General features: G+C 32.9%; 3 protein-coding genes across 7 annotated transcripts; 2 read left to right on the forward strand and 1 right to left on the reverse strand.

Annotated features, from left to right (window-relative positions):
* Nucleotides 1-8,421: 8,421 nt before the first annotated feature.
* Nucleotides 8,422-19,009, reverse strand: LOC105800298 (regulator of nonsense transcripts 1 homolog). 5 transcript variants are annotated; one of them, XM_012631329.2, is made up of 30 exons: nucleotides 18,337-18,656; nucleotides 17,164-17,224; nucleotides 16,619-16,870; nucleotides 16,377-16,547; nucleotides 16,213-16,263; nucleotides 16,044-16,136; nucleotides 15,793-15,888; nucleotides 15,558-15,608; nucleotides 15,351-15,469; nucleotides 14,890-14,998; nucleotides 14,681-14,803; nucleotides 14,534-14,605; nucleotides 13,836-13,907; nucleotides 13,691-13,757; nucleotides 13,367-13,509; nucleotides 13,217-13,288; nucleotides 12,997-13,125; nucleotides 12,745-12,900; nucleotides 12,454-12,567; nucleotides 12,263-12,361; nucleotides 12,106-12,183; nucleotides 11,649-11,783; nucleotides 11,442-11,516; nucleotides 11,173-11,290; nucleotides 10,610-10,977; nucleotides 10,441-10,503; nucleotides 10,288-10,359; nucleotides 9,768-9,899; nucleotides 9,577-9,693; nucleotides 8,422-9,331 (listed from the first exon to the last, which is right to left on the reverse strand). In XM_012631329.2, exons 1-30 carry the CDS (start codon nucleotides 18,504-18,506, stop codon nucleotides 9,212-9,214), a joined length of 3,498 nt encoding a protein of 1,165 aa, XP_012486783.1. In that variant the 5' UTR covers nucleotides 18,507-18,656; the 3' UTR covers nucleotides 8,422-9,211. The 5 variants fall into 5 exon arrangements, 4 of the variants coding, with proteins under 4 accessions (XP_012486783.1, XP_012486781.1, XP_052476640.1 ...); XM_012631327.2 differs by lacking the exon at nucleotides 17,164-17,224 and having other exon boundaries at nucleotides 18,337-19,002; XR_001135787.2 differs by lacking the exons at nucleotides 8,422-9,331; nucleotides 17,164-17,224 and adding an exon at nucleotides 10,114-10,220 and having other exon boundaries at nucleotides 9,677-9,693; nucleotides 18,337-19,009.
* Nucleotides 19,010-22,352: 3,343 nt separating this feature from the next.
* Nucleotides 22,353-23,289, forward strand: LOC105800299 (putative invertase inhibitor). The gene has a single exon (XM_052620730.1). The coding sequence runs from the start codon at nucleotides 22,453-22,455 to the stop codon at nucleotides 23,041-23,043; it is 591 nt and encodes a 196-aa protein (XP_052476690.1). The 5' UTR covers nucleotides 22,353-22,452; the 3' UTR covers nucleotides 23,044-23,289.
* Nucleotides 23,290-24,741: 1,452 nt separating this feature from the next.
* LOC105800300 (probable purine permease 11) lies at nucleotides 24,742-26,377 on the forward strand. Its single transcript, XM_012631335.2, has 2 exons — nucleotides 24,742-24,906; nucleotides 25,028-26,377. Exons 1-2 carry the CDS (start codon nucleotides 24,870-24,872, stop codon nucleotides 26,137-26,139), a joined length of 1,149 nt encoding a protein of 382 aa, XP_012486789.1. The 5' UTR covers nucleotides 24,742-24,869; the 3' UTR covers nucleotides 26,140-26,377.
* Nucleotides 26,378-26,865: the final 488 nt, after the last annotated feature.

The raw sequence follows: 26,865 nt of genomic DNA on the forward strand, positions 1-26,865 counted from the left end.
ATGAAATGAATGAATGATGCGGTCATTACTTTAACCTCGGCGTTTGTTCTGAGGTTTTTGTTTCCCCGGCCAGAGCTCCAGTTGCCCGAAAATCTAGGTCAGCCCACCACTGGTTCACCTGCCCGAGATTTCCTACTGTACACGTGTGGCTTAGTGCTTGTCACCACCGAAGCACATTGATCTCCCATGCCATTCCACGTGGCACCTTAATAACATGACAAAATCTTTAATTAAGTATTCAATTTTGACGGTGCGATGAGCAGCGATCCCCTACGCCTCGATCTTGTTTTGGTCCTCCGAATCGACCGCTAAGGTTGCCCTTTTTATTTATTTATTTATTGATTAACGCCTTTCTGTGATCATGCATCTAGATCCCAAGCATCAACTTGGAGAGGTTCTGTTGTGCGCTTGAAATATATATATATATATATATAAATAAAATTCTAACATTATGTCAATATTAAAATTTGAAATGTTTACCTACTCTGAACAATGAGAACCGAAGATATAAATTTGGTCAATGATATTTAATTAAATTAATTGGTGGAGAAAAATGGAGCCAGATTTATGTATTGTAGGAGAAGAAGGAACAAACCCTGACACAGAGGGCACACCCTTGACTAAATTATATTTCCCTTTTCCTTTTATTCGTAATGTAAATATGTATATAAAAAAAAATGAATCATATTTGTGTTAATTATAGGTGAACGAAGGCCTCACATGGGACGAATCATGAATCATAATAGTGCATGATGGCACGAGTTAATTTAAAGAACCCATGAAAGATTTTAACACATTATTTTAATTACTGTAAAGTGGAAAGATTTGATTCCAATCACAAGGGTTTTTCTTTCTTATATTAAACAAAGACTTTAATGACATTGTTGTAACTTTTTGTAACATTAATTAGCCCTTCCATATTAAAAATACAACAAAAGAATAATTAACCTTTTGTCAGCTTAGTGTTACTTACCTTTTTTTCCCTTTAAAATACCAACATCTTTTTGCTTTTTAATCCACCCTAGGGGCATGTAATGTAATTTTACATGGTGCTTTATTTTCATATTTAGATAAAATTTTACATTGACTTACAGAAATGAGATTTGGATTCATAATATTTTTCATGAATTTTCAAAATATTTTGTTATTATATTAAACTAATTAAATAAGAGATATATCAACCAACAAGTTTGATAATCATTGCTCTAAGATTGTATTCATTTTCGTGTACATTTATATTGTAATTTAAATTATTCGATTTATTAAGTTACTAAAAAATACGAATAATTTATTTTATAACTAAAAACATTATTATGTAAGATATTAATAATATAATTAATCTATTTACGATTTTGAAGAGGTAAGACTAAAACAATATTATTATGCAACATATTAATAATTCATATAATTAGATTCGGGTTTCAATTCAGTTATAAAATTATCACACACTCACTTCTTTTACAAAGCAACTAATGTTAAAGTTCAAGCTTAATATGTATCTTAAACGAGCCTATTATTTTGTCAAAAATCCATAATACGCTAAATAATATTATATTTCAATACTTTTATCATTAAAATAAATACTATATTAGATATTAAATTTAATTTGATTTATTTAGGATTTACTCTTATAAATTTGTGAAGTCATGATGACCGAATCACTTGGTTTCCTATTGAAAAGATGTACAATTTATGCATCAAATGTTGAATAGAAATATTCCTACTTATTGACACGTTTATATGTATGTTTCGAACTTTTATTTACTTTTTTTTTTTTGGCTTTTCATTTTCAACAAAGGTATTCGTCTCATTTGCCATCTAGTGGGTAAATTCATAAAGAAAACGAGATCTTTTTACCCATTGATTTGGTGAAACAAGGACCGTAAAGAAAAATGCACCCCCCATACCTTATTGTTATTTTCAAAAGAAAATTATAAAAGAATATTTATGGATTGACTATTTATTCAATTATTGCCAATACAAAAGAATGTGGGTCGATTAAAACATATAACAAAATTGTTAAAAAAATCAAATTTTTATCTAAATAGGTTAGTCCCAATTAGCTATATTTTGGTTTATAGACAGTGTATTATAATTAGGTATTTGAATGTTGGATGAAAGTATAACTATAATTACAAATATGGCCACATATGAATAAAATTGAGAAATTACAAATTAATTTTAGAATCTGTGAGTGCCGTTGGAATGACCCCTAGAATTAGTCGATGCGAAACCTGAAATTAGTGGCCTACCTAATTTATTTATTTATTAATATGAAATTTTGTCTTCCGAATTTGATTCTTTGTGTAGCCAACAAATTTTTATTCTTTTTCTCGTTCTTTACTCATTAAATAATTTCAAAGTTAGCAGATTGTTTATTTGTTAGGAGGTCCACATACATCTAACATTCAACAAGTTCAACCCAAGTTTCAATCAATCAACTTCTTTCGACTTAACCAATAAAAAATGCATGTGACTTAATGATCTAGTATTTAGCATCGAATTAAGAGATTAGAAAACAAGTCGAAATGAACAAGTCATCCATAGACAAATGGAGTATGCTGACTTGTTTTACTTCTTTTCTTTTTTAATCTTATTTAAGGTTAAATGTTTGTTGACATGGGAGTTAAATTTTTTAAAATATTTAAATAAGAGTTACAAAGCTTTTGAATACGCTCAAACAAGGACTTTTCACGTATTTCGCTCTAGTGTTGATATGTTTAAAATAAGGATGAAACTAAGAATTTTATTGGGGGTGGATGAATTATAAAATTTTTAAGAGATTCAAATGTAATTATTAATTTATAATTCCATTATTTTTAAGGGATTAAATAGAATTTTTTTTATATTTAAGAGTCAAAATATAATTTTATTATAAATTAATTTATTAATTTATCATTTTTAGAGGGTTTAAGCTAAAAAAATTTCATTTTTAGGGGCCAAAGCCCCTACTAACCTCCTAACTTCGCCTTTGCAACCGAGTCAAAGAAAAATAAATAAAATGAGGAAATTGATAAAAAAAAAAATAGAAGAGAGTACAAACACGTATTTTGGATTATACAAAATTTGTTTGATATATTAGGTCAAAGAAATTGCTAAGTTAGACAATACATCAAGTCAAAAAGTAGGGCTCGGCCAAACTCTACCGCTTCATTAATCTGAGTTTTACTTGATAAGACTATTGTCACTCGTTTTAGGGGCGGAAGGAGTAGGTTGAGTCACCTTGTCCTCTCCCCCAAAATGCAAAATTTATTGTGTAGTCTTTCTAATTTTCAGGAAATCATAAATTAGTATAATTGTAAAATCACATTTTTCAATTTTTGTCCCATAAAATATTTTCTGACTTCAACCCTGCCTAGACCTGTTCATGGGTCGGGCCGATAGTCACGAGTATCGAAAAGTGTATTTTTTAGACTCTATTACCATAAATCGGACTCATAAATATTTAAGTGAATTTGCATGAATTAAGAGAAATTAGGAATAAAAACTAACATATAGGGTGGAAGTTGAATTATAGATTAAAGAAAAATTAAAAGGACTAAAGAAATAATTTTATGATAGTTTATAAATGAGGCGGCATAAGGATGAAATTATTATAAAATTTAACTTAAAATATATATTATAATATGTTACTTAAATAGTATATATATTATAATATAATAATAAAGTAAATATAATAAAACAAATGACTAAGTAACTGAAAAAGAAAGCCAAACCAAAACGAAACAGAAAGAAAAGGAGAAATAAGGAGACGAAGGGTTTTAGGGTTTTAAAGTTTCTAAGTTTAATTAGTTAGTCAATTTAGTTTTTTTTCTTGTAATTTTATGTTTTCGAATCTCAGTTAAGTTTTTAAGTGTTGTTAATGTTGAATAATTTTAGTATTAGAGATTAAATTGATAGATTTTTAAGTTAAAAATGAAAAAAGGATTAAATTGTAGAATAAATTGTAAATTTTGAGCAGAAGAGAGTTAAATTTAGTTTAAGGTGAAAATTGTATGAAAATATAGAATTAATTGTGAATAAATAAAGTTAGTCTCGGTTTAGGGACTAAATTGAAATTTAGGCAAATATTGAGTAAAAATTAAAATATTCAATATGAAATTAAATTGTGTTGTATTGATGAATTTTAATTATTTTAATTCCGTAGCTAACGTCGTACCTGAATCCTCAACTAACAAAGGGAAAGATAAAATCGACATCGAATAGCTCAAAATTTCTGATTTGTATTTCTATAATCCGAACTTAGTTGTTAATTGTTGTATTTTAAGTTAATGTATATGGTAAGTGGTTAAGGTGAGTATATTGCACTATGATTATTGAATTGATTTAAAGTTGATTAAAATGGATTGAATTGATATATATTTATTAGGAATGTATTGATTATTTGATTTGAATTGAATTCATGTGTATATGTGATTATATGAAAATTGATATTGGATATTGGTTGTTTTTGAATTGTGAAATTAAACCCTATTAACTGTATCGGGCTGAGTCGGATATAGATGTCATGCCATAGGATTGGAAGAGTTCAAGGATTTTTTCAACTTCGAGTTGATGAGGCACTGGGTGCCAATTTACTTCGGTTTTACCGATGAGACACTGGGTGTCAAATTTATAAAGTGCTAGGCGCAGTTATTATTTCAGATTTATCCAATGAGGCACTGGGTGCCAAACTGGTGTGTTTGGTTGGATCATGTATCCATTCAAGTCCGAGTCGTGTTAATAGGGATAAACAAATAATAAAGTTCTATAATTGTTATTGAAATGACATGATATGAGAAATGGAAGTGATATAGTGAATTAAAAATAGAATGTGAAATATGTTGTAAATACATAGAATATATGAGTTATATACTCATGAATTGAATATGGAATGGATAATGCTATTGAAACAAATTGTGAACAGCTATTTATATAGCAAGTATGAGAATTGGGATATTTGTGAAACAAATGAAATATGATATGCTATTATGTATGAATTCAAAGAGTTGGTATATGGTAGTTGTGATTTTTAAATAATATTAATATGTGTTTATATTTCAAATATACATTTGTAATCTCTTATCTTTAAATATTGAATTAACTCAAATGTGGTGATGTCTATCTTTTGTGTCGGCATGTACCTAGGGTGTCTAAATAATGCTTATTTTGTGGTTTGATTGTAAATGAGGTTATAAGTTTAATATTGGTTGGTATATACATATGAATATGTGTTTGTGCTTGAAGTATATTATGGCATGTTAAATTGATGTTTAAATATTCATAAACTAGGCAAATGGATTAAATTAGGTATGTTTATAATTTTAATTATATGATACGAAATGTTTGAAATTTATGTCTGTTTGATCGGTAATGTAACACCCATAACTCTTAACTCTAGTGATAGATGACCAATCACAAGAGAATTCGTGACTTGCAAACATTTTTCTAAACACCTATTCGTAATCAATAGAGAAGACATGACAACTACCTCGACATCTCCGCCTCTCTAAATCTCCATTTTCTTTCCATTAACAAGATTCATTCAAATCATTATTTTTATAAAAGAAAATTTTTGCTTCTTAAATAGATCTATTACATTAAATAGTAAAATACACGAATTATGAACGAGTGTTGAGTGTAGTATATTTATCGTTTATTTGTGTTTTATACTAATTTAAATTTATTTTGTAATTGCTCTAATATTTACTTATGATTATATATATTCTATTTTCATGAAATTTAATAATAACATTCGTTATTAAATGCAGCGGCGTTAGAGCAACACGTTGTAAAAAGTGTTGAGCATGTTGGCTGCTTCAACTATTAACACGTAGATAGGATTCTAGCTCAAACTACAAGGCAACCAACAACAACAATAACATGTATATTCACGTGGAACAATAGTGTAGTCCCACTTGTCTCACATCCGTATTTCTTGTGAAATTATTTTATAGCCATTTTATTTATCAAATTAAGTTTATCCAACATTGTTTTATGGTTGTCGAACCAGAAAAAATAAAACCTACTTAGAAGAAAATTAGTAGAAAACAACGAATAGGAACAAGTAAAATAAAAATAAATAAGCGGGGTTAAAATTTAAAACTAAAACTAAAATAAGGTAAAAAAGAAACCACTTAAGAAAATAAATGAGGAAAAACTCTCGGCTTGATTCAGGATTTGATCATTAACGACCGCCTAGTAACCTCATCTCTTTTTACCTTCTCAATAATCAAAACAATCGTCTTAATTACTTTCTTTATTGACAAACAATCCTTCAATGATCGCTTAACAATTTAATTTAGCCTTAAGAAGGAAAGAGACCTAATTCTAACACATCAACGTGTTGTCGGAGTTTATTTAAGTTAGAACAAATACCATGCAATCGTCATAAATATTAGAAATCAATCCATCAACTAATTATCTAATTGACAATGCAATCGCTTTAAAGCTATCAAAAGTCGATTGAATATTTAACAAATCTGAACAATTGTAATTAAATCAAAAGATATGCGGATATTAAAGAGCAAAGAAATATTAAAAGGCAATTCGATCTCACAAATTTATAGAATTACTTCAACTAAAAAAGAGAGTTTAAAGCCTCATAAAATAAAACAACGAACGACTAGGTCCAAGTTCCTTAATATTAATCTAATCATGTCTATTTATAAGATAAAAATAAGATAATGGAGAAAATACAAAAATAACCTTAATTAAATAAAGCAGAGTTTTTAGTGTTGTAATTAGATTTGGAATCGGAGAAATAAGTAAATTCAATACATATGTTGAGAAGAAAAATTAATAAATACGACAAAGTGTTGGATATATATTTCACACAGTAATGTTAGATGAATTTGATGTTGGGTTTACCGTGAAAAGTTTGATGGTTGGGTGAAGAATATAAAATGATGATGTGTCTATTTTAATTGGGCAAAATATAGATGATATGGTAAGAAAGGTGTACAAAATAATTTATTCCTTTTAATATTACAAAAATAATATTTTATTTTCTATTGTAAGCTTTTGTAGTTGTTTAAGGTGGCATGGCAATATGGCATCCCTCCCAAGTAATCTTTGCTTTTGTTCTTGTTTTTTTCTCCCCTTCCTATATATCTATTTTAATTTGTTCGGCTGCTTTTTTAGGAATTAAAAAAAAAGTAATTTATTATTAAATTTAATAAATAGTTTGATCGAATAAAATTTAACTGTAGTTGAGTTGGTCAGTTCATCTCTTTCTTCATATTGGTGGTTTGGGTTTAGAGAAAAAAAAGGAGTTCCCTGATAAAGGAGGTGAAAAAAAAGTGTCGTGTATATTTAATCAGAACAATTCCCTCTCTAAAAATCTTTAAAAATGTATATAAATAGACTTTTTTCGAGTCGAAATCTGGATCGAATTATGATATATTTTGTAATATAGTCTAATGAAATTTATTGTTTGTTTGTTGAGTAGAATAGGTGAATACTAAAATAAAATGGTAAGACTTCATATTCATCCTCCACTTTTACTGTTATTCTGTCTTCTCTATCAGAGAGCCAGGTTTCGATCCTGGGACCTGTGGGTTATGGGCCCACCACGCTTCCGCTGCGCCACTCTGATTAGTTATCTAGCTTTTACAATAACTAAGCATAATGTAAAACCTCAATACAAACAGCCGGAACCATTGTTTTTGTTTCGATGTCCCTGAAATCTAGATGAAGCTTGTTAATGGATTCTGTATGTTTTTCTATTAAATTCATATTATATCATAGTATTTGTTTTATATTATGATTATTAGGAATAATATATAAAAAATCAATGAGTTATATGAATCAATAAAAAAGTGATCAGTTACATTTGTCTATAAGTTAAGCTGGCCAAGGCTAGATCTTAAAAATAATAATAACAAGTTCAAGCCTGGTGAATCCAAAACCCAATATTATTACGTAGAAAATAATAAAATATATTTTATATTAATATTATATACAATATATTAAATTAAATTTATTTAAATTCGAGTTAACCTGACTGAATAAACTACTTAACCCATAAATAGTTTCAGGCATCCCAACATTTGCAATTATTTCATCTAGTCATAAGTTAAGGTTTTCTTTGTAATGAACTTATTATATTTATGTTTCAATATGAGAATTATAACTCATCTTAAATATATTTATAATTTAGATAATGATTTTTTACTAACATTATTTATTTTTCTTATTACAAAATTATATAGTTATACAATAAAACAAATTTTACAGATCATTATTTATAATTATTTAATAAATTATGGATCTGATTATATTTTATATATACTAATTTACTTTAGGGCATGTAAACTATTTGAGGACATGGGTTGGTAAATCAACTTTTGTTCTTGATTTATTTAAAATTAAACATTTGAACCTTCTACCGTGGACCTGGATATCAAATATTCAAATACTAATAATATCAGCATATCCAGATAAAATAAAATAAAAAATTAAATATCTGAACTGAATCCATACTATCCATCATCTCAAGTGACTTCAGTTTGGAATTAAAGAAATGCCTGCCTCATTTCGAGTTCATCCTGTCCTTGAGGGAAAACCACGGAAAAGAAATACAATACCAGAAGCAGTCATCAGTTCAGACAAACGGCATTAAAAACATTGATGTCATTCTACATATTATGGGGAGCAACTCCATTGTCAAACAAACCCAATTTCTCACATCTACAAGCACCATGAACCGCTTCAAACATTTTTCCGACCTATACTAAAGAGTACAATTACATGTCAAGGATGAGCTGAAAGGGACAGGCGATTTTCCTGGCATACTATATAAAAATATTTTCACCTCTAAAATGCTTCTGTGTCTATTACAGACGGATTTAACCTGAAAAATCAATGGCCATTATGGCCTGGAGTCTTTTATCAGCAAACCCTTTCGAGAAAAACCTTATCATGTAATGGTTCTCTCTTGAATCAATAATCATTCTCCAAAACAATTCAAAGGTATCTGGGGTTATCCTTTTTCTTTCTCAGCCAATGTGTTCACATATAGCCCCCATTGCCATATATTACCCTTCAATTACAGCTATTCCTGCCATCAGGAATCATTTTATGGGGATATGGGCAGAACTCAAAAACTGACCTCAAACCGGCAAATATTTTACACTTCAGATTGGGATTATATTTGGGCACACAAGGGCAGCGCAAACCAAGTTGCTAATTGTAAACACTATAACCTGTTAAAGCCTATGCATCCTTATTCTTAACCATTAAATTGAAGTTTCTGGTTTTGGGAGCCATGTCCCTGCTGAGGAGCCTGCAAGTTTAGTGGCTGTTTGTTGAACTGAGCAAAGGGCTGGGAGTAGAGAGAATTCAGAAAACCCTGCAAATGGATAGACATAGATTTAACACGGAAAAAGAACTTTAAAAGGTCAATGTGTGTGTAGCCCAAAAATGAAGTCAGAAAATATGCAACAGATTGTTAGCCGACAGACAATGACTAGCAGTTCAAATTCACAAGAATATCTGGGCTGCTTTCTAGTTAGAAAACGAATTTTAAAATCTTGCAAGCATGATAATTTTATAGACAATAATTCCCTATCAATATGCGATAGTACAAGAAGCAACCTGAGACTGAAGCTGGTTGGGATTCACACCAAAATGGCTCCGTGATGCATCATCCTGTGAAGGGTCACTAAAGCCAACCTGAGTAAACAGCCCTTGTGATCCATGATTCATGTATTCCTGCAAAAACAGAATCCCGTTAGAAGAAAACCAGGAAAAAAGTAACTAATTACACCATGGCAATTTCAGCAAACCTGAGACATGAAATCATTTCCAGTGCCAAAATGAGAATATCCAGCTTGAGAATTCTGGTTTAGGAAGTTCCCTAGAAAACCACTCTGTGCTCCTTGTGTGGCATAATCAGCAGCATACCCACCCTGTGAAACCTGCACATGAATCATAACCAAGCAACCCACATTGTCAAACCAGAAGTCAAACACCGAAAGGAACTTTCTTGTTTTATTGACAGAAAAATTACAAAGAGAAAAACTCATGGGAAACAGATTATTCTGAACATCTTTAACAACTGTCTAATGCTTTAATGTCCTCTAAGGAAACATCCGACAACAATGCCATTTTAGTTGAAAGTTTGAACTTTACCTTCTATTTCCCTTCTACTTATTTTAGACCATAACACTGAGGCTTGGCAAATAGGCGATGATGCAATCTCCAATAAATGGCAGTCAAATACCACCAAACCCCGCTAACTAATGTATGTCAAACGGGATTGAGAAGATATTATTGATAATAAAAATATAAGTCAACAGCCTATACCTGTGTAGAAAAATCAGCAATGTTATAAGGAACATGTGAGCCTTGGGTTTTGAAGTCATCACCCAAGTAGTCCTGTCGAATATTCAAATAAACCAATAAACATAAATTGCAATTATAGAATAAATGATAAAGATTGCTGCAAAAATAAAATACCTGGGACATTACCCCCCTTGAAAATCCATCATGTAATGATCGGCTTGGCCTTTGGATTGCCATCTTTAAAAGATAATAATAAACATACTCAGAGTCCCATGAAGTCAAAGACGGTATTAAGACAGAAGAAGTAGAACAATAATAATATGGAAAAGATATAAGTACAGACATTATTCACAAATCCAGGTTGAGATAATTGACCACCCATAGATGGCTGGCCGCTTGGATTTTCCAGAGGGAAGTTAAAAGCAGATCCAAGAGTTCCAGCATTCTGTGGTGTGCCTTGCTGGTGCTGGAGAAGACTGCTGATTGGAGCACCAGCATAACCACATCCAGCTCCAAAGCCTCGGTTTCCAGGTTGTGGGACCTGAGGAACAGCTCCCACAGGTCCATGTACAGCTTCATGAGTTGGAATAGCATAAGGTTGGGAAGGAGGACCAGGAAATGGTTGAAGAGGAACCTGGGGCATTTCGAACCTGGTAGGTTGAACCCCAGGCTTGTGAGTACCATTAGGAAGACCGGGAGGCATATACGCACCTGCTTTGGCAACATGAGAAGGCTCACACTATATTATAAGCAGGGAATAATCTCCATCAACATTAATAATACATGTGAAAAAGGCATAATCTATTGTTCTTCTGCATGTCAGTACAAGACATATCACTTGCATGTCCCAAATGTAATGATATAAATGGCATATAAGTTGTAAACTCAAGATGCTCAAGAGCTTACCCCGAGCACGACTATTTCTTCTATCCGCATTTGGACTGGATGAGGCAGCAGATGCAAAATTATCACTAGGCACAATCCCAGGTCCACGGCTAAAGAAAACTCTTCGATTGTTGTACACCTATAAGAAAGATTTGAACTCACATTAGCCTCAAGCCCTCAACATCTAATAACTAAAAATAAATTGGGAGAGGCACCATGCAAAAGAAAAAGCTTACAATTTTAACAGATAACAGGCACTATCCTACTATCCTTTCATTCCATAGACAAACCTTTTTGGGCTTTTGGAATTGAACCATACTCTGCTTCAAGTTATTTAGGGGTCCTTCAATGAGGCACTCATGTTCCTGCAAAACTTAGCAGAAAGGGCTCAGCAACCAGGATAATGAGTTTCTCCGAGGCACAATGAACACTAAGGTTCACGCTAACATTTGCATATACTAGCAGTAGCATAGCTACAAAAATAATCAGGAAGATACCTTGTAATGTGTCAATAAACCATTCCACAGAGGTTGTTTGCTAAGAACTTTGGGGTTTCCAAGAATTACAATACCATATCGAGCACGTGTTAAGGCAACATTAAGCCTGCGGGGATCATTTAGAAATCCAATACCCTAAAAAGTTTATAGAACAGTTTAAAAGTAGCATGTTAGTTTGTTCCATAATTAAAGCATATAGAGAGAGAGAGGACAGAGAGGGTTAAAATATTAGTATTAGACTTGGAACGAACACCATAACTAGAGGTTAATCCATCAAACAAATGAAAAATATCACAAAGAAAAACTTTCAACAAACTTATGAATAGTGCAGAAATTGAATATTAGTTTGACATAAGACTGAGATTCAGAGAGACTGATAAACTGAGTCAAAATTGAAACTCATTAATGAAGATGCTTCAAATGTTATTTCACATCTTGAAAAAATATGTTAACCAACCTGATGTTCATTACTTCTCACACAAGACAAGATGATGTAATCTTTTTCCCGTCCTTGGAACGAATCAACACTTGCAACCTGATATAAACCCAACAAATTAGATAATATACAACTACATAAATGGGCAAATATCATACAATTCAAATCCACAAATTACCTCAATTTCTTTGTAAAGCTGCTGTCTCAAAGCACCATTTCTTGACATATAATTTACAATATATGCCCTTTGTCCCTCATACGGTGTTATGACCCCAATCTGTAATATATCAACACAGTTAATCAAAAGTTAGAATACTGCCTGATATCAATCTGAAAATAAAATTTAAAAGGTTAAGTCCACAAAATCACCTGACTAGGAACAACACCACTCCTCAAGAATGTGGTAACAATCTTTTCAACATTTGCAGCCTCAGTTCGATTGAGATATGATGTTCCACTAGCACTAATCTCCTCTTGTCCCATCTAAGAAAAACTATGCAATTACAAGGCATAACCATGGAAAGAACAGTACGATATTGTTCTCTTTTTGTTCCTCTCCCAAACCACCGCCACACACACAGCGATAAATAAAAAAGAATATGCACGGGAGACCAAAGATAATTTGTCTTGTGATTACACTATCCGCCACAGTTCCAATACCTGTACATAAAAAAACACGGGACGATTAGGCACAGGCCAAGGAAAATCAATGCCCAATGATTGCCTTTCATTGATTGTCACTCCATTTTGTAATGTGCCTTCATAGAAGCTATTAGAAGGAAACTCTGATAAACATGGGTGCATACGGTATTGGACCTAAAATTGAACAGACATTTACTATCAGACACGTATTTTCTATTAGCAATCACACTTGCATGAAGTGCAAAACCAACAAACATATAGGTACATCACCTGTAATCTAATTGGTTTAACACCAAGTAAAACTAGACGTTCAAATAGAGATTGTGCTAGCCCAGCACGAGCTCCTTTCTTGCACATGATAACAGGACCAAGTTGGCAATGATCACCAACAAGAACAACCTAAAATATATTTACACATTAGAAGACCGAACAACAAAGATTTAAGGGAGGAAAGACAAATCATGTCTCACTAGGTTTGATATTCCATTACCTGCTTCACTCCAAGAACTAAAGGAATGAGACACTCAGGTTCAGTTGCCTGAGTAGACTCATCAATAAGTACCTAAATAAGAGAAAAAAGAGTGTAAGTGCCTTTATTTGTTTAGTGTTTATCGAAGACTACATATCTGATGTATTCAACCTGGCGGAACCTAAAATTTGCCAATCTAGGATCTCCAGCCCCAACACAAGTGCAACAAATGACATCAGCGCTTTGGGATATTTCTCTCTCTGTTGCTCGCTTTAGTGCTTTGTACTTTTTCTCATCACTACTTGACAATTCACCTGCAATATTTATGGTTAAAATAATAAGGCGTTTTAGCATTAGATAAATAAAGTTCAGGGGAGGTTAACATTTTCAATTTCAGACAAGACATGCACATTCACTGTCACTCTGTAAGTTAATTGAGAAGTTCCTTCTCTTTCATCCCAGTTTAAGCAGGGCAATGTGGAGAATTATCCCGACCTTGTTCATCTTTCAATAGTTGTAACTTGTGAAGTTCACTTTTCTCAGATGTGTCAAGATGTCGAACCTGTATAGAGTAAAAGCAAATATTAACAACACAATCAATATAGAACAGCAATGGGTAGCAGACTAAGACACCACAAACCTGATAATGCAGGGTCAAATGCTCAACAGGAGAACTCACAGCTTCCCTTGATTTCGCACAAAGCCTTACAACCTTCAGACGAAAAAAAACACATTGGCAAAGAAGTATCCATTTACAGATAAATACAAGTTTTAAAGAATTAATAACATTAGTGCAATTTTCAAAGAATTGCTAGCTTCCAAAGCACCTTGGCAGTTGATCAAAATTTGTTTTAACCTTAAACATGCCATTGCTTTATGTTACCAACCATCAACCTCCATCTAGAAAAATGTAAAATAGAAGAGACACCAAGCATCCACTACTGAAAATCACAATAGTTAGCTGACATTAAAACTAGGTTAGAGAAGAAGATATCTTACAGGTAGACAAGCTACAACTAGGGAAGCAATGCAAATAAGATACTTAATGGGGAAAAAGAAAGAAAAGAAAACAGCACACTCATCACAGTTGTTATTATTTAATCATAACAAAGAAAAGAATGACACTGGAAATAAGCTTAAACTAAATTAGGCTTCTTTGACAGCAGTACAGTACATTTTCTCCAAATCTTTTCATTGTATTAGTAACAACCAAAACCTAAAGAACAAGACACATGCAAAAGGAAGATGATTAAGAAAGCCCTAAAATTACCACAATAATAAGGCAAAACAGTTTTAACCACAACTAGCACTACCACAAGCAGAATCTAACTTCTCTACCTTTAACCCAGTGGAACTTATCTTTTCAGCTAGCTGGTCAACAGCCACATTACTTGGAGCACAGACTAGAACCTGATAAGAGAAAGAAATATCAGATCTAGAGACAAAATAAAAAATGCACTATAACAATCTCATTTAGTTTCTTACCTGTCCCTGACCCTGTTTAGCCATGTTATAAACAATGGCAGCAGAAGTAACAGTTTTTCCAGTGCCAGGGGGCCCTTGAATCAGGCTTATTGGCTTCTGAAGAACACTCTTTACAGCAAAAGCCTGTCCAACAAAAGGTCAAGACAATTTGATGTGAAAAACAGTTAACAAAAATCATATGATGCCAAGCAGATGCCAAACAGCCATACTTGAGATGCATTCAGTTCTGGCAGACCAGGTGCACCAAAACGTCGAGGGAGTGTATTACGAACCATTTGAACCTCAACCTCATGGCCAAGAAGGTGGTGGTAAATATATCTGCAAGAAACAAACAGATTAGTTTACTTGGAAGGAACCGACAATTCAAGTCCAACAGATTTGCAATAAGAAACATAAAGTTTTAAATGCTAGAAGGCAGTTGAAATGAGAGTGGCCAAAATTTGCCATTAATAAAGACAGAATAAAAGCAATGAAGCCAACCATTTAAAGAAACCCTTTTATTCTTCAAAAATAAATTCCTTCATAGATTTATTAAAAATGCTAGCCCAGAATGTAAACAAAATGAAAATATTAGCACATGAAACTGGCAAATAAAAAAATATATGAAGATATCTGCCATGAAAATCTAGAATAAAAAGGAAATCCAGAGAAAACAAAATATCTAACTTACCCACTAACACTTGTTTCATCAACTGCAAATGTTTTCATTGCCCCCTGCATCCGGTCAAAGCTTGTACTCTTCCAGACAAAATCAACACTGAATCCATGGCTGACATCAACAGGAACTCCCTGCACCACAACAGAAATAAGCATCAATTTCTTAAGTACTTGCCAAAAGCCAAAATAAACCAACAAAACGGAGAAATATCAAAACTACCTGACTAGCACGGAGCTCAAGTGCAACTTCCTCTTGTGCTGTTAGCTTGATCTGAAACAAGAGAGATAGTTTTGTAAGTATATTTCTCAGAGGTGCACCAGATGCATGAAACGTGATGAAGAATATAATAAAATATTATCAGGTTTCTACAAACAATACATAGAATCAACATCACATAAGTACAGGCATACATCAAAACCAGAATTAAATAGGCAAGCTCATAAAGGACACATACCACATGCCCAACAGCCTGCCATGCTGGGTGGGCAGCATCTCCTGAATAACGCAGTCGCAACTCATCACCAGGTACTAGACGCAGCTCATTGTCTTCCTACAGCACCACAAAATCAGGTTTAATATTTATTAACTTAAAAACAAGAGACATTGGCATAAAGAGAGAGAAGGGGGGAGGGATAAACCAAGAACACAATTATGTAAAGGAATAAATTAAGTGAAAATTATTACTAAATCACAGAAGTAAGGCACCTTTGGAAAAACAAAATATGCAACTCGTTTCTTGTTTAAGCCAATATCCCATCGAACGGTGACATTGTCCTTGCTTTGAGATTCTTTCATCATCTGCCGAAAATGAAAATCTGATTTAGGCATGAAAATTACATATTAAAATAACAAGTATGAACAGGATTATACATACTTTATCATAGTCAGCTTCAAGCTTAATAAGTGGAGCAAAAACATTTTGATACTGCAAAGAAAATCATCAACTTATTACTGCAAAGGAAAGATGCAATTTCTTGTCTTCTCACAATAATAAACGAAAGTAAAACAAAATAATGAAATTATAGCAAAACTGGGCACCTGATAAGCATCTTCATACTTCAAGGCCACAGGTTGAGGTTCATCATCTATGCCAGGCTTCTCAAGATCTTCAAGGGAGGCATCAGGATTTGTCTTCCAAAGCTCTTCTACCTTGTTTATCTGCTGAGCACTTATTTGCCGTGCCCTTAGCTGCTCTTGTTCAGATGGGACCTGTGAGATTGAAATAATTAGGAAGTCCTCAAATCAACAGGTGACTGTCATATGATAAAAGAAACACCAACCTTAACTAACCACTGCAAAAAGCATCTATCATCAATAAGGGGACACCACTGACTCAAGTCCCAATTCATGTCCTTCAAAGCATTAACATTCAAACAAGGTTCTCTACAAAGAAGAACAACAACGCTCTCTGTCTTAGCAGATATAAAACCAAGAAGGAAAACATTTCTGCATCCACAGTTGTAGCATTCAAGAATTGTTTCTCCCAAAGGACTATCCTTATGAAGGCAGACTTCCTTGTGTTTAGCTCGTACCTAAAAGGGAACAAAAAACAAACTCAATAATCAACAATATCCAGTGACTATCTCCAACTGGATAATCTAGTACACTTGTTCATAAATACTTCATTTATCTTAGTTGATAACATATAAATTTAGTAAAAGAAACTCAGATGCAATAGTGGTTTGAGCATAGAAGCATATATGCATGGAACAATGGCAAGTACACAACTAAACTGGAACTTATCAAACACAGTAAAACCAAAGCCACCAGGGCAGGAAGTACCTTTTTTCAAACAGAATAACAAGGGTACATTATGTAAACTTACTGAATCACAAAATTTAGTCCCAGTTCTCTTAATCCCATTTTCCCACAGCATCATCCCTAGACTGAAGAAACCAGAAAACAATTGTTTTTGTTCATGTAAGATAATGCTCACTATTAGGTTGCAATTTCTGTTGTCAGGTCTTCTGGTTTCAAGATTGCAATGTATTTTGGACAAGGAAAGAGAAAACAAACAAACAAGCAAGTCATATTGCAAAACCAGTAGATGCGAGAGAACACACCATGGCTGTGAAAGAAGGATATCAAGATACAAGCAGATTTGATTAAAGCATAAGAAAAGCACAGGTGTGCTTAACAGTTGCAACAATCAACACTGATCCTCAACATGTAAGTGAATCAAACAAAACTAATTCCTAGAGTGAAACAAAAAGGTAAATCATGTTACAATTCCAACAAGAAAAAATGGTCTGTCGCATGATTTCTAGATGAAGGGCTGGCTTCTGATAGCATTCTATATTATCCCTTTCCTTCAACAAATATCGACAAAGATCCTGCAGAATCATGTACTAGCAACAATCCAACATAAAGATCTGTCCGAAGATATTAAGAGAAATGTCTGAGTTCTGATTGCCTTATAGAAAATCCCTTTATTTAAGAAAAAAACAGTTCTCTCAGTACCAACTATCAACATCAGGAGCGTAGTAGCCTAGCATCCTCAAGGAAATGAAGGACAAAAATTAGCTTCAATTAAGTCAAATGAAACTCTATTATTTTAATCTTAGAATAGCCTATAAGAGGAAGGGGAGTCACTAAATGGTGCCATCATTTCATGAACTTGTTAATGCCTTTCTGAACCATATTCCATTATTGAGTCAAAATCACCAGCCGAATTACCTAGTTTAAACCTTCAAGACTGCATATTTTAACTTGGAAGGAAAATTTAACCGCTAAAAGTATCATAGACAGTTAATACGAATCATATCGTTTCTAAATCGACATACACTTACATTAAGCTCCAAAAAGAAAAGAAAAGAACAAACCTCAAAGTCGACACCCTAAAATTAAAGCACCCTTTCTACTTAATGCACTCTCTCCGTAACAGATGCCTTCCATATTTAAACATAAATCTTCAACTTGCAAATCAACACCAATGTAATATCCATTTAAACCTAATAAGCAATTTTTTTAAGATAATGGATAAAAGGAGAAGACTTACGAGATGATTAACAACATGCGAGCCAGATGTATTCCCTCTTGAATTACAGAACCACTTCCTACACGATGGGACGTTACAGCGAACCACGCAAGCCGGGTTTGAAACCCCACAATACCGACAAGAGTGCTCGACGGAATCCCCTTTTCCGTACTCATAACCATCATCCTCATCCCCAGCTGTCTCCTCGAAATTCAATCCACTAATCCCCGTAGCTAACGCATCAACCACGGTTCCACTACAACTATTGCTGTTGTTATTACTATTTACGCCACGGGCAGCTCCTTTTGAAGCAGTAGAGGGAGAGGAGGCAGCAGTGTCGGAGCCGGAGCGATCAGCGGCGGTGGCGTCGTAGGGTGTCGGCCAAGAACAAATCGGGTCTCGAGAGTCCGTGTAGCCAAAATCGGACTCGAGTTGGGTGTTGAATTCGAGGAATGTGTAAGCATCTGTGGCTGGGTCGGGTTGCGAGGCCGTCTCGAAATGAGATTCCATAAAAGGAAAAAATTTCAATGCCCAATTCTATTTAGTATTAGAGTTGGGGCTTGGGGAAAACAAAAATTCGAACTCAAAGAAACTGGGAATGAATGAAGGAGATGAAATTTGAGTTTCGGCTCGAGGAAGTGTGTGCTATAAACGCCGTTGTGAAGAATTTGAAGCGCGTAGAAGAAAGACCTGGTGTAGCTGAGAGAGGTTATGGAATAGCACGTGAGAATGGCCCTCGTTGGTGTTTTGTAAAATTAAATAGACACGTGAGGAAGGTGTATCAGGTTTTCAGCCTTTTGGAGCTTTATGCGCGTGAGATTAACGTTGTTTGATTTTTAAAAATAGGCGATGTTGGAACTTTGAAAATATTAAATGTGTTATTTTAATTATTAATATGTATTATTTAATATTTCTTGTTTTCGAAGGTTGTATTATTCTTTCCACCTTTTATTTTTTAATTGATATCGATATTAACGATCAACATATTTTAAATGATATAATAAAAAATTTATTATACACTAGATATCGATTAAATTTGTATGATCTCTTATTAATTTTAGTTTATTATCAGAATAAAACATCTTAATTAATATCAATATGGAATTAACTCTTATGAATGCGTATTATCAAACAAATAAAATCAATCGATTTATTTATTTATTTAATGTTGAGCATAATTAACCTCTTAATCCGTTGATTGATGGCTTAGCCATTCATGGGATCATGAAGGCAGTAATGCCATGAAATTATGTCGAGTGGATTTGTGGGGAATTCTTATCTTTTTATTCGATGCACTTATTTTTCTTAAAAAAAATTATTTAATAGAATCCAAGTCAATCAACAATGTTAACATTAAACTATACTATGGCAATAAAAAACAATACTTATATGCCATATTAGAGGTAATTATTTTTTATTCTTTAAATATATTAAAAACATATTGGTATCAACAATGGTGAAGTCAAAAATTATTTTTTGGATGACCAAAATTAAATTGTATAATCTTACGGTAGTAAAAATACAGTTTCATCATTTTAATATCCTATATCTTTCTAATTTTTAAAGAGTTATATTAATTTTTATCATTTTTGAAATGACAAAATACAATTTTACCATTATTAATTTAAAATTTTATAAATTATAAAGAACCTAAATTAAAATTTACCATTTTAGGGGGTCATACATCTTTATTTATCCACTTCTTTTTTGAAAATAGGTTAGTTGAACTTAAAATCCCTTCATTATAGGCAACACCATCCATATTATCTATAGAATTCGAGCCTGAACTCGATTTATAATTACTTATTTCTATTTTATTAACCCTATTTCAATTTTATTTCGTATTTTATTTTAGCATATTAATTTTTTTCAGTTTACGTCTAACCTCTCCTCTTTTTCCATCTATATATATATATATATATTCATTTCAGGGTTGAATTGAATTACGCTTGTTTTTACGTCTAGAATTTTATATAACGTCCCTCGCTCTCCAATTTATTGTTGGGATCCACCATGGAAGCAAGCCACAGTGTTAGCTTTCTACTGATTAATGTCCCTCTTTTTTGGTTTATGCTTATTGCAACTACTTTCCACAACTTTTTGTCTCAGCAATGGAGTTTGGTACATGTTCCACTGTTGTCTCTTGAAGGTCCAAGGTTTATCAATTTATCTACTATATACTTCTATTAAGATCTATATCAAAGATTATCTTTAGTATGAATTTAAAATTATATAATTAATGAATTTAAGTTGTTGGTTCATTGATTGAAAAAGAGTATATTTATCTTCAATCCGTAAGTTTGTCTCTATGGTAGTGTAGTATGTGAATGTGTCAATTTAAATTTATATTGAAAAATAGATTTAGATTTACAAATTTATTATTTTATTTAGATATCAAATTACATAAAATTTATTATTTTTATATCATTTTTAATTTTTAGATCAAATTAAATTCATGAATAAAATTAAAATACAAATTTTCTTTTTTATCTTTCCTAATTTTTTGTATTTTTTAAAAGATTTTGTCAACAAAAAAATTGGATCGCTGGTAACTGGTGAACGTTAACTGTTTTTTTCTCTCCCTAATCTACGTTGAAACTAGTAAGATCTGATTCTAAGGGCAGGGCTTGGGGCGGACTATTTGAGTTAAATCTCATGACCCACAGTTAGTGGAGGCTGCCTCATCGAATCAGCCCATGGAACAAACCTTTAAAGCCCAATTCATGTCCAGGTTACTTGGGTTAAAATTTTTAATTAGATTACAGAATTAAAAAGAAAAGGTATCTGGATGTAATGTAATAAATATAAAGATTTATCTAAATAAAACGGTAAAATTTTACAAAGTTTTAAGTTATTTTAGTCGCGATTAAGTTATAGCTCGATTGGTATGAGTATTGTTGCTAATGCAGGAGGATGTGAGTTTGAGTGTGTCAGAACATATTAGCGTCTTTTAAGTATGTTCAAGTTTAAGAATACGGATTTATGATGTATGAGTTTTTTTTCCAATTATTTATCTATTGTGCCTTATACTGATTTGATTTTATGTTTTAATTAGTTGAATATATATATTTAATTTTTTTTAAATATTGCCTTTTCCCTAGCACCATTACAATGGAACAAAAATGTTGATGAGTTTGGCATTTTATGTGGTACATATTAAGGGAAACAAGGAACTTTCTTAAAACTTGAAACAACACAAAAGGGGAAAAAAAGTGAGGCTTCAACTTAAAATTCTCACTAAGAAATTCAAGTACATCAAGGGTTCCACCATGCCATAAAACAGATGCACTTTGTGACAAAATTAAACTCTTTGGCTTAAAAACATAAAGCTCATTGATGGGGGCATTTTTAGTTACTGTTTTTTGGTTTTGGATGATACCATTGAACTTTCCTTCACATTTTCCACAATGTGAGATGTGAGCTTATCAACTATATCATAAGCTTCTTCATGTTTCCCATATCACTGGATCTTCGGAGAATAGTTTTGTTCCTTTTTTCTGGTACAAAATGAATCAATTACTTTTGAGCTACTTATAGGAAGCTTCCTTGGAATACAAAATTCCTAACCATTAGAAACAGTGGCAGCATCTGATGGGGCAGTTTTTTTTTTTTCGACCCAACATATTGTCGGAGTATGTTTTGAAAATTGACTCGAACCTAAACCTAACCTTGAAAATGAATACTATGCTAAATTTTGTATTGATTTGTCACAATTTTTGTATAAAAAGTTAAATAAATCGTTAATGCATCTGATATGTAATTTAATTTTGAAAAATTATTTCAGCAAAATGATTCAATTAATTTTTCATATAATTTTAATTATGTGTCATGGAGTGAAAATGATATATAGTAACACTACTCATACTTTTATATTATTATCATTCTTAATTAAAATAATATATTTCCTATTTTTGTAATAATTCCGGAGCCCCGACGAAACTGATCAATTTTGAATTATACCTGCCCAACATTTCCCAAGCCGGGTTTTTTTTTTTTTTTTTTAAATCCTATCGGGTTGAATACTTAATTTTCACTTTGCCATCCCCGCTAATCATTATCCAATTATATATAGATAGATTTTGTTACATGATGCAGGAACAGGACTGACAACAACAGAACAACAGCTAAGGGAAAAACATGCTGCGGCATTGGCACGTGTCTTTCTTATCATTCTGCTTCTTCTTCTTGTTTCTCTTCCTCTTCTTATGGACTCCTTATGATGAAATCTCTGCAACAAGAACGTTCTCCGTTGATTTAATCAACAAAACCTGCAAAACATGTTCCGACAAATCTACCGTTTTCAACTACACGTTCTGCTCGGCATCTCTCCAGGAAATCCCAGTCAGCCGTACCACAAACCTTCAAGGTCTAGCAATAATTGCAATGGAGTTAGCTTTACAAAATGCGACTCACACGCTTTCTGTCATCAAAGAGTTGCGGAGAAACGAAACGTGGGGTCATCCTTTTGCTTCGGCTTGCTTGAGGGACTGTGATGTGCTTTACTCCGATGGGGTTATCACCCTGGTGGATGCTGTTGCGGCGTTTTTAGAAGGCAAATATGGGAGTGCTGGTGCTTGGTTGACTGCGGTTATGGACGGAACGACGACGTGTGAGGAAGGGTTTGGGGATATGGAAGAAGCGTCGCCATTGACGGAACAGAATTACAGTGTTTTCCAGTTATGTGATGTTGCATTATGCATCGTCAACTTGCTGGTTTCACATGCATAGCTTCTTAAATCATAAGAATTGCAGTCTCTGCTCCCTCTAGTCGTTACAAACGTAGTAAAAAATTTTAAGCGCTTGTTTATGGGGTAATTACATTTTTATCGACCTTTTTTTTTTCCTTTCTTTTTTTAGTTTTCAATTATAAGTCAAATTCTATGAATAGTCCCTCTATTTTATCTAGGTTGTGGAGATAGTTTCCAAGACTTTAATTTGGCTAATTTATAATCCACTTGATAATCGTTGGTTGCCTATTGATATCATTTCTTTAATATCTTATTGATTGTTGAAAATGACATGATATAACCTCTGCGTCCAAATCTTTTAAGCATGGTTCACGAAGCTTGCTGTGAGATCGGATTCAGCAAGGAATTATGTACAACTAACTACAGATGGTTTGGTTAGAATCGAAGACGATTTGTTGTTGTCGAAGAATTTGTATGTAATCATAATGGAGAGTGGATTTGCAATTTTAGCAGATACTCAGGCATGTGCACGGTCGTTGACGTCGAACTTTGGGGTATTCTAGATGGTTTGAAACTTACTCTGCAATGAGGCTACCGTAATGAGCTAATTTAGACGAACAATCTTGAAGCCGTTATTGCTATTCAAGACGTATCTTTGGGAGGTTATAATTCGGTTCTTGTTAAGAGAATTCACCAGCTTTTGGACTCAATAAGACATTGAAAAATTCAACATATCTCTCGCGAGGAGAATAAAATTACAAATAGACTTGTTAAGATAGTTCGTGATGGGAGTTTTGGTCTTAAACTATTTGAAGATTATCTTTTAGAGAATTTAACTTTGTATAATTAATTTTTTCTCAAAAAAAACATATATAGTAAATATCCAAACCAACCCCTATAATTACAATTTTAAACAATATATACTCAAATAATTTACAATTAGAAAAGCATCGTAAAACACAATCATAATAAAATATATTTAAAGATAAATTAGTTCTAAAAAATCTTTATATAATAAAATTTAAATAAAATTAAATTTGAAAACATTTAATAGTCACAATTGAAATACTGCCAAGATTTTGAAAGGTTTCAACATCAAACACTGTCACGCTATGTAATCTCAATAACCTATCAAGAAATTGATGAAGTATGTATTTTGACCTTAATTATATAATTTGTTGACCAATAAAACCGGGTAAGTAGAAAACTAATTATATTATTTGTTGACCAATAAAACCGGCTAAGTAGAAAACTAAGTTATAAAATGAGTAAGCTTTCCAGCAATAAAGAATTTTAATATGGTCAAACATCTAAATATATATATATATATATATTTCAAAGTATTTAGGAGCTAATTTAATAATTAATCATTCATATTCGTAAGGTTATTATAAGTATAGATATTGATCTCGATTTATAAAGCTACTCCATACCAAGGCGAAGAATCGGATCCTCAACCACTAATTAATATAAAAAAAACCTTTATTATCTCAAGTAGCTCCCATAATTAATTAGATTGTAATTAATTGTGCCTAAGTTGAGATTTTACCCCTAATTTTTTGGAAAAACGTAAGTTGTCAACTTGGACCAAAAATAAAATTTCGGCTCTTAGTCTCTGTTTCCAAGCCGCAAATTCAAACAACTTGCTATGCCTAAGCCAACAAAAGAAGCCCATCTCTTTCAACATGTCTTTACCCGCAACGCATCAATGACTTGAACACTATCTTATTCTCAGCTTAAATCAGTTCAATATATCTTTATATCTGTTTACTGCTCTTTCTTCTTTCCCAATAACTGGAAAAAGAAAAAAAGGCATTTTATCTCTCAATTAACTATACAGGTTTTATTATTATCTGCACCGCCTTCATGGAAGAAGCTCAAACGGTTGAACTGCAAACAAGAGGTTAGTTATGAAACACCATTTGAGGAACATAGTTATTCCATGCTTATGTTCAATAAAATTGTTAGAACTGAAGCAAAAACCCCAGTGTTCATGTCTGCAAATTTCTTTGTTTATGTAATAGTTGTTGGCCAGAACCAAGATGAAGACATCCCTTTTACAAATCAGTCTCAGCCTAAACATTACAAGTGGTGGATTCGTGTAATAAGTTACATCCTTTTTCTTATTTCTGGCCAATCTGCTGCTATTTTGCTTGGAAGATTGTATTTTGATAAAGGTGGGAACAGTAAATGGATGGCAACATTTGTTCAATCAGCTGGCTTCCCAATTTTGCTCCCTTTCTTGTTTTACTTCTCACCGTTTGCTAAATCTGTCCCCGTGAGTGTTACTTCCGTCCCAAGGCGACCGAAGATTTCGACCCTTGTTTTTCTCTACTCTGCTTTTGGCTTACTCTTGACGGGTGATAACTTGATGTACTCGTATGGCCTTTTGTACCTTCCGGTCTCGACGTATTCGCTGCTTTGTGCGACACAGTTGGCCTTCAATGCTGTTTTTTCCTTCTTCCTTAATTCCCAAAAGTTCTCTCCTTTTATACTCAACTCTGTGATCTTACTTACCATCTCTGCTTCCCTCCTAGCAGTTAATTCAGACTCCGAGAATGCCTCGACGGTCTCCAAAGGGAAGTACGTGATTGGATTCCTATGCACCGTCGGGGCATCAGCCACCTACTCCTTGTACCTTTCACTGGTGCAATTGTCATTTGAAAAGGTTATAAAAAGAGAGACCTTCTCCGCCGTCCTGGATATGCAAATCTACCCTTCGTTCGTGGCCACCTGTGGGTGTGTGGTCGGGCTATTTGCGAGCGGAGAATGGAGAAGTTTGTCCAAGGAAATGAAGGAATATAAAGAAGGAAAAGTATCCTATATGATGACATTGATTTTCACAGCAGTGACATGGCAGGTTGCATCAATAGGTTTGCTGGGATTGATATTTGAAGTATCATCTTTGTTCTCCAATGTGATTAGTACATTGACTTCGCCTGTTGTTCCCATTCTTGCTGTCATATTCTTCCATGATAAGATGGATGGAATTAAGGCCATGGCTATGCTGTTGGCTATTTGGGGTTTCCTTTCCTACATTTACCAACAGTACTTGGATGATTCTAAATCCAAGGTGAAGAAGAAGATGAAGGCAAATTCCAATGAAGCTTCTTTGGGTCTTACAGGCCAGGTCTAGAGATTTCAATATGCATTGAATTGAGTCTGCAAATTGAATGACCAGATTACAGATGAGGGCCCAGTAACAACCCTACATAACCTCTGCTCAATTGGATCAAATCTTATGTTTTAAGGATTCATTCGGATGGACTGTATTGATGAAAGATATTTCATCAATAACATAGGATCAAGTAAAAGAGTGTAGTTTACAATTTTATGTTCTTTTTTAGAATGAAACAAGAAGCTAATTCGTAGAATCAGCCAAAAATTACAAAACAGCATGTGCCATATCATGAAGCATGTATGACTTATTAACTAATTCCACAAACCCAATTTATATAGCCAACTCCATCAAACTTATTCATGTTTAAAGGGTTTAGACATGGTAGATGATTCTATTCCAAGCATAAATCGAAACCACATAGCATAAGTTTTATTTTTGCTCAAATTTCGATCTATTTCACCAATAATTGATTTATACCGACTAAAAAATACTTAGAAACTGAAACTTAAATATGATATTTAATAAAATTTTACCAAGTACTTGTAAATTTAATAATAATAATAAATTTTATAGAGTCTCGTGAAAGAGTTTGCTCTTGAAATTAAAGAAAATAATTGTATCAAACAGTTACGCCACGCTACCCGTGTCCCTTCCCAATCAATTAATGACATGTTAGCTAATTTTTACATGTCATTTACACTTCATTTAATTAGATTTTTTAATCATTTAATGACATGTCAG

This window comes from Gossypium raimondii, chromosome 9, assembly GCF_025698545.1.
Source record: "Gossypium raimondii isolate GPD5lz chromosome 9, ASM2569854v1, whole genome shotgun sequence".
In the NCBI taxonomy this organism is placed as follows: Eukaryota; Viridiplantae; Streptophyta; class Magnoliopsida; order Malvales; family Malvaceae; genus Gossypium; species Gossypium raimondii.